At 46.8% G+C, this 11,864-nt stretch overlaps 1 protein-coding gene across 1 annotated transcript in view; it reads left to right on the top strand.

Moving 5' to 3' along the window:
- The window catches only part of UVRAG (UV radiation resistance associated), a 145,286-nt gene extending 142,154 nt beyond the window's left edge, over positions 1-3,132 (top strand). The window contains exon 15 of the mRNA XM_006021963.2: positions 1,127-3,132. Within this exon, the coding sequence (XP_006022025.1) occupies positions 1,127-1,805 (679 nt within the window). The 3' untranslated portion in view covers positions 1,806-3,132. The remainder of the gene's footprint in view (positions 1-1,126) is intronic.
- Positions 3,133-11,864: the final 8,732 nt, after the last annotated feature.

The raw sequence follows: 11,864 nt of genomic DNA, 5'->3' as shown, positions 1-11,864 counted from the left end.
AAGGGAGCCACAGAACACACATCAAATGGTGTGGAGAAGGAAAGGATTTAGCGAAAATAATCTAATACAAATTGTAACTTTAAGGTTTAGGTCACATGCTGCCCACATGAAATAAGTCTCATCCCTGCCTCCATGAGAACTTGCTCTTGAAGGATCTCGCCACCATGTCTCCAGCATTTTTTTGTTTCTTCTCTAGGGATTTTATGATGATCCCATAGAGGTAGGTGAGGAGGAAGGGTTGTGGTCATGAATGGTTTTCTTAGGCCCCTGGCAGACATTACTCTTCAGATGTGGTTCACTGGTTAATCCTGTTTTAAGTAGTGACCTGGCCGCACATTTGTTCTATAAATGGCATGTTAAAACGGGGCATAAACCACAACATGGTTACACATAATATGTGTAATAACTTTGTGGCTGGTTCTTTTCACGCCTTTGATTTGAATGCGTGGCCTTTCAAGACTCCCATGCATTACAGAGTCTGGGAGGCCGTGCAGCTGATCGGGGCTCCCAACAAGGGGAGTGGACCTCAAGCCCCAGTCATCTACCGGAAGCCCCCAGCGGCGGGAGAGTATGGTGCATTCCCTGCCTAGGAGCCAAGCTCGTTACTCGCTGGTGCAGGGAAGCCTGGGATCAGGCTCCCCCTACGCTGGCAGTATGGTGCAATGGGATCTGATATAGGACCCCACAGTCATGTCGCCTACCATGCATGTGTGGCAGTGCCATTACTTTAATGTCTGTCAGGGGCCTTAGAAATAGTAATTCATGAAGTACAGTCTGGCTCTCCAGAGGTGCACTAATTAGCGCATGTCTTCATAGTCATGTAATAGTTTGCCTGTTTAGCAGTGGCAGTTCTCCAAATACATTACACTTGAGCTCAGTTTTTCTCCCAAGGGTTTTTGTTTGGGGTAATGGCTACAGTTTACACAGCCTTAAACAAATGAGCCAGTACCTTTTGGCTGTTGGACTTGAGCGCCAGCCTTGCTTTTTAGGATTCCTCAGGTGATGTAGGTTGTCCAAGACTAGTGGCAATTATTTGTCATGGACTTGACCCTTTGCCACTCAGACAAGAACTTGTTATGCTGTTTCATCAATCGTTGATTTATTTTCATTTCATCTTTTTTTATAGTGATCGGCATCACACTTCTAATGCAATTCCAGTTCCAAAGAGACATAGTTCTACCTTCGGGGGTTTGGATATGGGCTCCTCCCCAGAGAAAGGACACCGGAAGCGGGCCAGCACAGAGAGTGAAAGACTGCAGCACAAAACATCCCCTTCTAGTTACCACTCTGCGTTAGCACAGCCCGTCACCATTGCAGGAGAGTCAAATAAAAAACCAGGATCGCTCTCCTCATCCTTAGATACCTCCATCGACTCGTCGAAAGGAACCAACAAAAAACCCGAAGGTTTGTGTGACAGTTTAAATGGAGAAAACGGGGGTCTGAACAATGTCCAGGACCAGCAGGAGTCTTTTGTGGGACATCCGAGTGCAATAAACGGGACATTTCTACCTAGTGACTGCTCTGGCATTGCAAGCGGCGGGCAGCCATGTGAGCTGCGTCACCCCCTTGGCACTGAGCTTTGCTGCACGGTGGAGCAAGCTGAGGAAATCATTGGGATGGAAGCCACGGGGTTCAGCACAGGAGATCAGCTAGAAGCCTTTAACTGCATCCCGGTGGACTGCGCCGTGGCCGTGGAATGTGATGAACAAGTTTTGGGGGAGTTTGAAGAGTTCTCCCGAAGGATCTATGCACTGAATGAAAACATGTCCAGCTTTCGCAGGCCACGCAAAAGCTCGGACAAATAAGCAAGCTTGACGAACGTGGCGTAGCAGACGTTAGCAAGGTGAAATCAGTGATCTGGAATGAAGATGATGAAATTGCACTTATCGTTTGTATTTGTTATGGCAAAAATGATTAAAGCTGTTCCTATTGCGTTAGGAGATGGACTTTATAACCAAGAGTGAATAGCCCAGGATCATGGTGTATTCACAGTGCAGGTAAATTTTTGACTCTGCTTCCAGTCCTTCCTTTGTCTGGTATTTATAATCTGTTTTTTCAGGTACCAGCGTCCATTCTGAATACTTTCCTTGAGAGAGCATCTAGTGCCGCTCCGGCCCTTGTATGAATATGCGTCTGCTTTAATTATTATTTAGAGTTATATTTTATTTTCTATCTTTTTGAGAGGAAAGAACTTTAATTTAAAAATACATTTATGGGAAGACCAGCAGACATTATTTTTTACCTTCTCCCATATACAATTTTTCTTGAGCAATGTAGTCAGTGTTACAGAAATACCATGAATTTGCTACTCGGGAGCAGCTTGTCTTATTCAGCTGTGCTTCGCAGTCTTTTGAAGTTCTGAGAAGGCACTGATGGGTTTCTAGTTCTTCAAAACCCGGTGTACCAGAGAACGCGCATCTGCACACTAACCACAGTGTCTTTCCCCACAAATGATAACCACACCACTTAACTTCCCTTCCCTCCCCGCTCCTTTCACACGCACTGCTTGCTACCAATGGGTGCAGTCTTTAGACAGACCTCAAGGGCAAAGTAACACTTAACTGTTCTTAAAATGTCATCTTTAACCAGTTCGAATGAACCATCTCCCAATCTGGGATTAAAATACTGTGCCTAGGCCAGAGGCCAAAGGGGAACAAATGCACTATGTCAGTAGGTGCCACCTGTCGTGTGTTTTATGACATGTAGTTTCAGACAATGTGCTGTGATGCGTTTCATGGACCTGTTCTTAAGTAATCCAGACTCAAAATGCAGTCAACACATTGGAGTTAGGTTAATTTATTAACTCCACCTTTTGTAGAAAGGGGGCACTTCATATCACTCATCTAAAATACCTAACCTCTTCTAATTGTACCACCTCTACTTTGAATGGAGCGGTTTTCAACAGCTTACCAGAGACGCAGTTTGATTGTAGATAGGTAGTTTACCACTGGCACGTATTTCAACTGCACTAACGGGAAAACAGAATTTGCCGTCGGCTTGTGATTCCTGGTATTTGTTTGGGTTCAGATTTCATTGCTCTTGCTTTCTATATTGTATACCTAAGAATTCGGGCTCGGTTGTGAGCTCGCAAATATAAATATATATAGCAGAATAAAAATTTAATTTACTTCATCATGCCTGACTCTTCTTTCCCACTCAGAGGTTTCTTTTGGATCAGTAACCTAGTCCATACCTTTCTAACTTCACCATAAGATTAGCCTAAATGTTACATTTAGGTATGTATAATCCTGTGGTTCTCAACCTTTTCGGATCCAAGGCACATCTCCTGAAACTTGAGACTCCCTCCCTCCATAACTTTTGTGATTTGAGCGGCACCTAATTTCAACAACTGATTTACAGATTGCAGTGCTTAAAAGGTACTGGAGGTGGGGGGTCATTAAGGCAGGGACAGGTCTGAGCCTGTTTATCTACTTAAAGGAGGTGAGGCGATATGCTATCTTGCTTATCGCTGGGTAAGAATCACCAATATAATCTAAAAATGCATCTATGGGTATGAGAGATGCAGTATGCACCATTTGACTGTCTAGTTAGGTCCATTTTCATATAACATCCTAATAGCTATAATGAAATTCTATTGATGTTTTCATCTGTCAGCATTTGAAGTTGTTTATAACTGAATGATTGGATCCAGCTTCTCATCTATTTTTATGATACTGCAACAGGACATGCCGGAGAAAGAAACCAAGCCCTCAGTTTAGAAACATGCCTACACGCAGGTCCAGTTTTAAGCACAAAAGCATCCCAGACTCGTGTGTGTATTTGCAGCTGTACAAGTGCCTTGTGGAGCTGGGCATCTGCAGCTAGAAATGAAACACTTTCTTATAGAGAAGGAAAGACGGTTCTCTGTTCTGCATGAATGCCCATATTTCCATTGGGGTAACAGCTGTTATAGCTCCGCTACTCTGCAGGGAGGAAGCTTACTGAACAGTTTTTAAGTCATCCTCCAAGGCCCAATCCTGGCGTGGAGGGCTGGGATGGGCTAGCGCTGGGCCTCCGGGACCCAATCCTGACACATGGGGCAGCGCTGGACCCCCAGGAACCAATCCTGATGTGTGGGGGTAGCGCTGAACCTCCCAGGGACCAATTCTGCCGTGTGAGGGCAGCGCCAGGCCTCCAGGGACCAATCTCGATGTCAGGGTGTATCCAGGTCCCAAGCACCCAATCCCAACATGCAGGGGTGCTACTGGGCCCCTGGAACCAATCTCAGCACATGGGGTGAGATGCAGGCTCCTGGGAACCAATCTCAGTGATTGGGGGTGGGGGGGGTGGGGAGGGTGGTACTGAGCCCCAGGGCCTGATCCTGGTGCGTGGGGCTCCATCTGAGTCGTGGGCCACTCATTTGGTCCACAGGGCCAAAAGATTGAGCACCACTGCCTTAGACAAACGTGGCATCTGAGAGCACGAGGCAGCACAGGAAATGGGACGCGGAGAATACTGTGATGACTTCAAATTCTTTTTATGTTGTTCGCAAATAGATTATTCCAGGTTCCACCCAACCAAACGAAGCCTCTCTTTCCTTACCTTGTGTTGCTTATGCTCTTTAGCGCTCTTGTACTGACGCATGGTCGTTACAGAAGTGAGCCATTCCTCTGCCTCCCACCTCTTGGGCTGCAAGGTGCCAACCCCGGCTGCTGCAAGTCTTAAATTGCCAGTAAGTTTGCTTGCAGTATGTATAATATTCTACCTAGAACAACGTGGGATGGTGGGGGAGCGGGGGTGATGGATTGCGACCAATCAGACTGTTACTAGTAAATGAATTTTGCAAGCTGCTGCGTCCTCATGGCTTCCTATTAAACAGCACAGGTTAAAAAAATAATAATTGATGGGAGGGAGACCCGCAGTAAATTTTAAAGAAGGGGGAACGATCCATCATTGTACATTTAAACTGCCAAAAGCCTTTCAATTTCTGCACAGCTGTAATGCTGTTAAAGTCCTGCAAGCGTTTTCAAGTAAAAAATGTTTCACTGCCTTTTTCCGCCCCCTCCTTTGCAAGGAATTGCAAAGATTTTTTTTTTTCTTCAGAATATTAGTCTTGGAAGATTGTAGCCGCTGTATTTTCATAGCAAGCAGAAGACTGTTGGCTTATCGTTGCCTAGCCAGATATTTTAAATAACTAGAAGTAAAATATTCCACTGTAAATGGCACATGAAAGTATTGTTAGTGATTTGTGAAAGAGTACTTAGCATCTGTATTTATGAAATAAATATGATCCCTATCAACCTAAAGCAAAGTGCGGGTTCTTTACTAATGAGGGTTTTTAATTGGTGTGTTGCTTCATATTGTGGGTCAGGGTGAGTTTTGAGTCAAGTATTCTCTTAAAAACCAGTGCGGTTTTACAGTCCCTCGGTTTCATAGTAACTCGAGAGTGATGAATATTCCAAAAGCAGGTTGAGGTTAAGGAAACATCGTACTGTCCCATTCGATCCAAATTGTGTTTCACCTGAGATTGTATCAATGCCATGGACCGCAGCTGGAATAACAGGTCTCCATTGTGTGATGCTGTTGAGGGGCAGCTGGGTTTGTGCAACTTTGGGGGATTGTGGAAATGCCGTGTTCATGCATGAGGGAGGCTTGCTACTCTTGCAGCACCTCGTGATCCAAGCTAATGAGCACCATGTGCCTGTCTAACGAGCTTACCATCCAGCTCAACAAGACACCACCACAGCCACCCCGACGCAGGGAGTGACCATGACCTGGGGCACTGGGAGATGGAGGCTGTGTAAAACATGAACCAAAGGGACTCTCCAGGCTTCAACAATGATGGAGAATGTGCTTCCTCCCACTCTTACCTGAGAGAGGAAAATGCTGGGACCCCAGCCGAAGGGTGCATGTGCAAGGGAAGCTGGAGTGTGCAAGAGAAAACTGGAGCAAACTGGAAACCTGGTAATGTACAGACTGTAAACCCAACACGGCTGGGATGGGAAGGTCCCCAAGGTGAATGCCATACTGTTCTTCACTTTTGTCTTCATCTGGTGTGTGACATTGTGTGTGTTGGGGTTGTTTTTTTTTTATGGTGATCCAGTGAATTGTGTATGCTGGGCATGCAAAAACGTTTATTACTGAATTTGAACTACTGACGCAGCTGGAGACCCTGCGAAAGTAAGGCTTGCCCATGGTCCCAACTCTGCCGCTGCCCTTGGGAAGATTCCCACATTTACAGGAGTTTAGGGCTGGAAAGGACCTCGTGCGATCGCTAGGTCCAGCCCCCTTTGCTGTGGGCAGGAAAGACTGCTGGGGTCAAATAACCCCAGCAAGGTGTGCGTCCAGTCTCCTTTTGAAGATCTCCAGGGTAGGAGTCTATTCCAGAGTCTGGTCACACAAACTGTGAAGTTTTTCCTTGTATCCAGTCTGAAACCTGGATATTTCTCCTCTATGCTACAGGGAAATTCCTTGTCTGCATTTGATTAATTTAAGTTATAAACTGTTGGGCAGAGAGTAGCTAGTGCAGTGGTGACCCAATCTTAGTTGGGCCCTCTGAGTTACTGTGCTCTAGTCCCTGCCCCACTCCCAACTGATTTCAGATACCCATTCTCGGGCTACCTCCTAATTTGCAAAGCGTTCATGTTTCAGGTGTATTAATATGGACTGTGGAGCTATGAACTAATTTGCCCGGGCCGTTAACCTCTCGGGGACACACCAGGTGAGGAACGTGCGAGAGCTGGTGATGGTATCCTCAGCAGAGAGGATCTGCTCCCGAATGAGTTTCTGGAGGAAACTGAGCAAATTCAGAATCTGAGCCATCCCTAGGAAAAAAGGCGATGCTATCTTCTTCAGCACCTCTTTTTTTTCAGTAAGTTTCATCCATTTTGAAACAAGTCATTTAATATGCCAAGCTCAATTGTTGCCAAAAATTGAGCGCCAAAGATTGCACAAGGGACTTTGCTACTGATTCTACACAGGATAAGTCTCTCTGGAGTGTTAAGTACTGATCAAGGGGTGTTGGTTGTAGCCGTGTAAGGACATAGGCAGGCCAGGTTCTTTGGGGAGATGTGATGTCTTTTATTACACCAACTAAATAGTTGGGGAAAAGTTCTTTGCAAGCTTTCAGGAGAACTCGTAACAGCAGCAGTGTCCCCCAATGCCTGAAGAAGGGTGTCTGTGCCCGAAAGCTTGCAAAGAACTTTGTTCCAACTGTTCAATTGGTCTAATAAAATATCACATCTACCCAAAAAACCTTTCCTGCCTAAGTGCTAATCAATGCATATACAAATCATGAAGTTATAGCCAAAGCATTGACCAAAAGAGGCCTTACCGAAGGCTGGCCTCCCAGCACCATGGTGCCCATGAGAGTCGACTTGGCAGACAGCAGTGTTAAAGTCCACTGTTAAATTGATTGATAAGGGTGGTTCCTAAAAGTTTTTAGAGCAGTGGTTCGCAATCTTTTTTTGTACCAGGACCCATTTGTAAACATCGATGGCCAGTCCTGACCCAGTGCCCCTCAATGTGTGGGGCAGAGGGTGGTGCGTGTGGGGTATGGGAGGTCCCAAGTAACTCCATGCAGCCAGGAAGTCTGCCAGCCTCCAAGGGAAAAGCCACCGTTTCCCATGTTTTTTTCCTTGAAAGGAAATGTTTAGTTTGTCCGCGACCCTTTCATATATTCTTGCAACCCGCTTTTGGGTTGCAGCCCACAGGTTGAGAAACCCTGGTTTAAGAACACACCTGGTAATGACAGGAGGTCTGAGGATTAGCATAATTTGGAAAAGGTGTTGATGTTGGTTATCTATAGATGCCTGAGGAACACAAAAATGTTTTGATGCACAGGGAAGAGAAGGACTGGAAGTCTCGGGGGCTTGCACTAGGCCTGAGGGGCACTATACGCGAGTTGTGCCTGTGTCTTACCACCAGCATCCAGGTCTAACCTCTTGTAAGCCTTTGGACAGGTGTGTTGTTATATGCAGTGCAGGTAACAAGCCTGGCAGAGTCTTGCAGCCCATATAGTCATTTTGATGCAACTTCAAGGTCTCCAAGAAAGCACTCGCTGTAACAGCAGCACAGACATCACCTGGACAGAGTACTTGCAAGCAGAGAGCTACACGGACCAAGAGGGAGCACAGAGGCACAGCAGGTGGGAAGCTGTCTGGGGAAAATACCTGCAACGGCCAGTCGGCGTGCAGGTACTTAGGCTCTTCTGGTGAGGTTGGTTTAGAAAGCATTGTGTGTGGCTTGAAGATGACTCCTTCAACTTTGTTCTCTTGGTACCTAAAGCACTATTTAGATGGTAGAGTGCCCCTCTGTATCTATAAAATCAACCCTGTAAAGCACTTGTGTTTCATTAAGGAAACTCCTTCCACCTGCAGACTGGTTTCAGGGGAATCCAGCAACTTTGTATCTATAAAATCAACCCTGTAAAGCACTTTTGTTTCATTAAGGAAACTCCTTCCACCTGCAAACTGGTTTCAGGGGAATCCAGCAACTCTACGTGGTGCACAGGATGAATTTCACCGCCTCATGGACTAAAGCAGAGTTGTACTGATGGAGAAATTCGACAGCTGATCTTTGGTCTGACTTCCCTCCCTTGCTCCTCATCTTCATTGCAGTCGTGTGTTTTGCTGGGCGTTTGGCTAATCAAACAGCTCTGGCGCCGCATTTCAGCAAGGACGTGGAAAAACTTGAGAAGGTCCAGAGAAGAGCCACCCATATGATCAGGGACTTGCAAGACAAGCCATACGAGGAGAGGCTGAGGGACTTGGGCCTCTTCAGCCTGCAGAAGAGAAGGGTGAGAGGGGGCTTGGTAGCGGCTTACCGCTACATCAGGGGAGTACATCAAGAGCTCGGTGAACAGCTGATCACCAGGGCATCCCTGGGGACGACCAGGAGCAATGGACACAAACTCCTGGAAGACCGCTTCGGGCTCAAGTCCAAGAAAAACTCCTTCACAGGCACAGTGTCCAGACTCTGGAATAAGCTCCCTCCAGAGGCGGTGCAATCGCCTACCCTGGAAATCTTCAAGAGGAGACTGTGGACGGTCACTTTGCTGGGGTCACTTGACCCCAGTTGTCTTTTCCTGCCTGGTGCAGGGGGGCTGGACCCGATGATCCACAAGGTCCCTTCCAGCCCCTAGCAATCTATGAATCTATAATTGTTTTTGGCTAAATTACATTTTTAAGTCACTTTACTTGGGTGTCTTTGCTTGACTGACTGACAGGTATGGAATAAAAATCCCCCTAGAGTCTCTTTGAAGTTATTCAACAACCAAAACCATTTCCTTCTCGGTTACAGCGGCTGCTTTTGCTTCTGTCTTTTTTCTTTTAAAGAAAAAACCAAAATGAAAAACAAAATCTTATCGAAACCCGTTGCTGCATTTTTGCACAGTCAGACGAGCAGAAGAAATACGTTCAGTCAGGTTTGCGTTGGTTCCTCGTGTCAGCCAGCATGTGTAACCTGCTTGGACTAGCAAGTATTTCCCTGACTGCAGAAAGCAGACATTTGTTGCTCCTCTGAGGAGGTTCGATCAAGTATACAAGGGGAGAGGAACACTTTTTAATACTGGCATTTTCTCCTTAGCTCTACAAGCTGAGCAGCAAGACTGCAGCGGAGGAGAGTTACTTTTGCAATGCTGCGGGCTGGGGCGGCAGGAGTTTCCCAGCTGAAGCACCCGTATTGATTGCCAGCCGTAATCGGAACGAGCTCAGACTGTTTCTTTAGGCAGAACTTGATGTCGTTTCCTTGGCTGGGCTGGGGCAGGCTGTCGGGAAGGGGGTAAATCTAACACTTGCTCTAATTATTGATTAATTTTTTTTGGACTCTTGGCAGCAGTGCTCAGGTTCTTCATCATTCATTCACCTGCCAGCAGCGGGACGTGTCCTGGCTCTGAGCACCAAGGGGATCATGTAATTACAGCTACTAACCATCATATTCCCATAACATACTTGTCAGGAGGGTTTCTCCACCCCTGCTGCTAACTTTGCAATGGGTTGCGCCAGTGATACCCTTTCCCCAAGCTCGGCAAGAGCGCTAATACCCTTCAATAAATGTCATGGAAAACGGTTGCCTTTCAGTGATGTCATCTGCAAAGAAGGCTAAATCCATAGCTGCTCAACTCCAATGTTTTCAGTTGTCTTGCCTGGTGTTTTATTTCATGTATCCATTAAAAGCGATTACGGATCAAATTGCATGGTTGAATCCGAATGTCACAGTGAAATTATGGATAAATATTACAGATTATTACAACTTGGTCTCCAGGCCGTTCTCAAGTCCCGCAGCACTGGGAGCTGGGGGAGCAGATCTCCACAAAGGAGGAGTTCAAGGCAGCTAGAAATACTCTGTGGCCAAAAATGAGCTCCAGTTCAGAGTAGAAAGCAATTTGGCGCATTAGATCATAAACTGGAGGGAGGCAGCAGCTCTGCAAGGTGCAGTCGGTAGGAATGAGTAGCTAATAGTGATCTTCACGAGGACCCCCGCAGGTGGGAGGGCCTTGGGAGATCCATGCTATGTTGGCAAGTCTGCCTCCGATTCCCAGCTCCACCACGAAGTAAGTGTTAATCCCCTGGTACTGTAATGGGGCAGCATGGTGCAATGATCAGGGCACTTGGGAGACACGGGTTCTCATCCTGGTTTTACCCTTTGGCACTGGTGGCACCTTGAGCAGGTGAATTCACCCGTTTATCTCTGCTTCCACCCCTGTTGTTTGTCTGATCTGGTTAGGTGGGAAGCTCTTGGCATCCAAGGGGTCTGTGGTTGCTGCGGTAGGCACATAATGTGGCCCCACCTACATAGCTCATAGGTGCTACTAGCTTATAAATAGCACTGGGCCATGCGGTGCAATGCCTGTGCTCTAACCAGGACTTGCTGTTCTTCCTGGTAGGTCCTTGGCTACGCAGATCAAGGTGCTGGCACCTTGATACTGAGATATGTGCAGCCTTCTCTTAGGTCTGTGGCATCTGAGGTCTTTCCAAAATCCTGCTCTGGTCACTACTGGGGCACCTGTCCAGGAGACACTTTCTGAGGGCTTCCTTTCTCAGCTCTTCTGTTCATCTTAGCAAGCCCATGTCTTTCTTCATCGCCCCTTCACAAAAACATTAAAAATGCCCACAACTTAGTTCTCCAGCGGTGCAACCGAGTCAACCCTGACTCATTTTGAAAGCGAATCAGGTACCTGCGGCTTTAGCATAGACCATACTTCGGGTTGTGTCGCTGCAACAATTAGTGATCCAAGTCCTTTTGGTTGCTTTCAGACCGCTATCCCAGCCTTGTGCATCACCTCTTCCCCAGCACCGAATGGCAATGGGAAACACAAGAAGAGGCTTTCCATGTTGATGCTGCACAGCTGCTAATTCACCTTAAAATGAACTGCTTATCGTGGCGCTTGGAATATTTTTTTCCCCCCACTTTTCTTGCTGCAGACAAATTGCAGCAATCAATGCTGAGCTGATCATCCCCCGAAAGGCTCTGAGCTTCCCTTTACGGTTGGACTGATTGTCTTGGACTGTGTGATGTGGGCGGGAAAGGGTGCGAGGACATGGGTCAGTAACGGGCCTCTCGTCTCAGCTGCGGCACTGGAATCATGCGAGTCTCTGGAAGCAAAATAGCATCTGCGTGCATTAAGGTCTCGCAGCTTGGCGGGGAGCTGCAGCGGCTCTCTAGCATTTCAGAACATTTCTCAGGGTCCTAATGGCATTCTAGTTCGAAAGGCATTCATTGGGGTTTGCTCTTCCTTTTTCATTTAGCCAGTCCCAGGGGAGGGATGTCTTCAATCTAGGAAGCAAAGGCAGAGCATTCTCTCCCAATTGCTGCCCATCCTGTAGCACCTCTCAAATGTCTCTGCTTTTGAAGGTTGCACGTAGCTGGTGTCCCCTCACTCTTTTTCCTGCCAACTGCTTGTATCAGCAAGGCAGCATCATGGG

Source organism: Alligator sinensis, unplaced genomic scaffold, assembly GCF_000455745.1.
Source record: "Alligator sinensis unplaced genomic scaffold, ASM45574v1 scaffold1008_1, whole genome shotgun sequence".
Lineage (NCBI taxonomy): Eukaryota > Metazoa > Chordata > Crocodylia > Alligatoridae > Alligator > Alligator sinensis.
The sequence above is the reverse complement of the archived record's forward strand: the minus strand, read 5'-3'. Positions and strand labels throughout refer to the sequence as shown.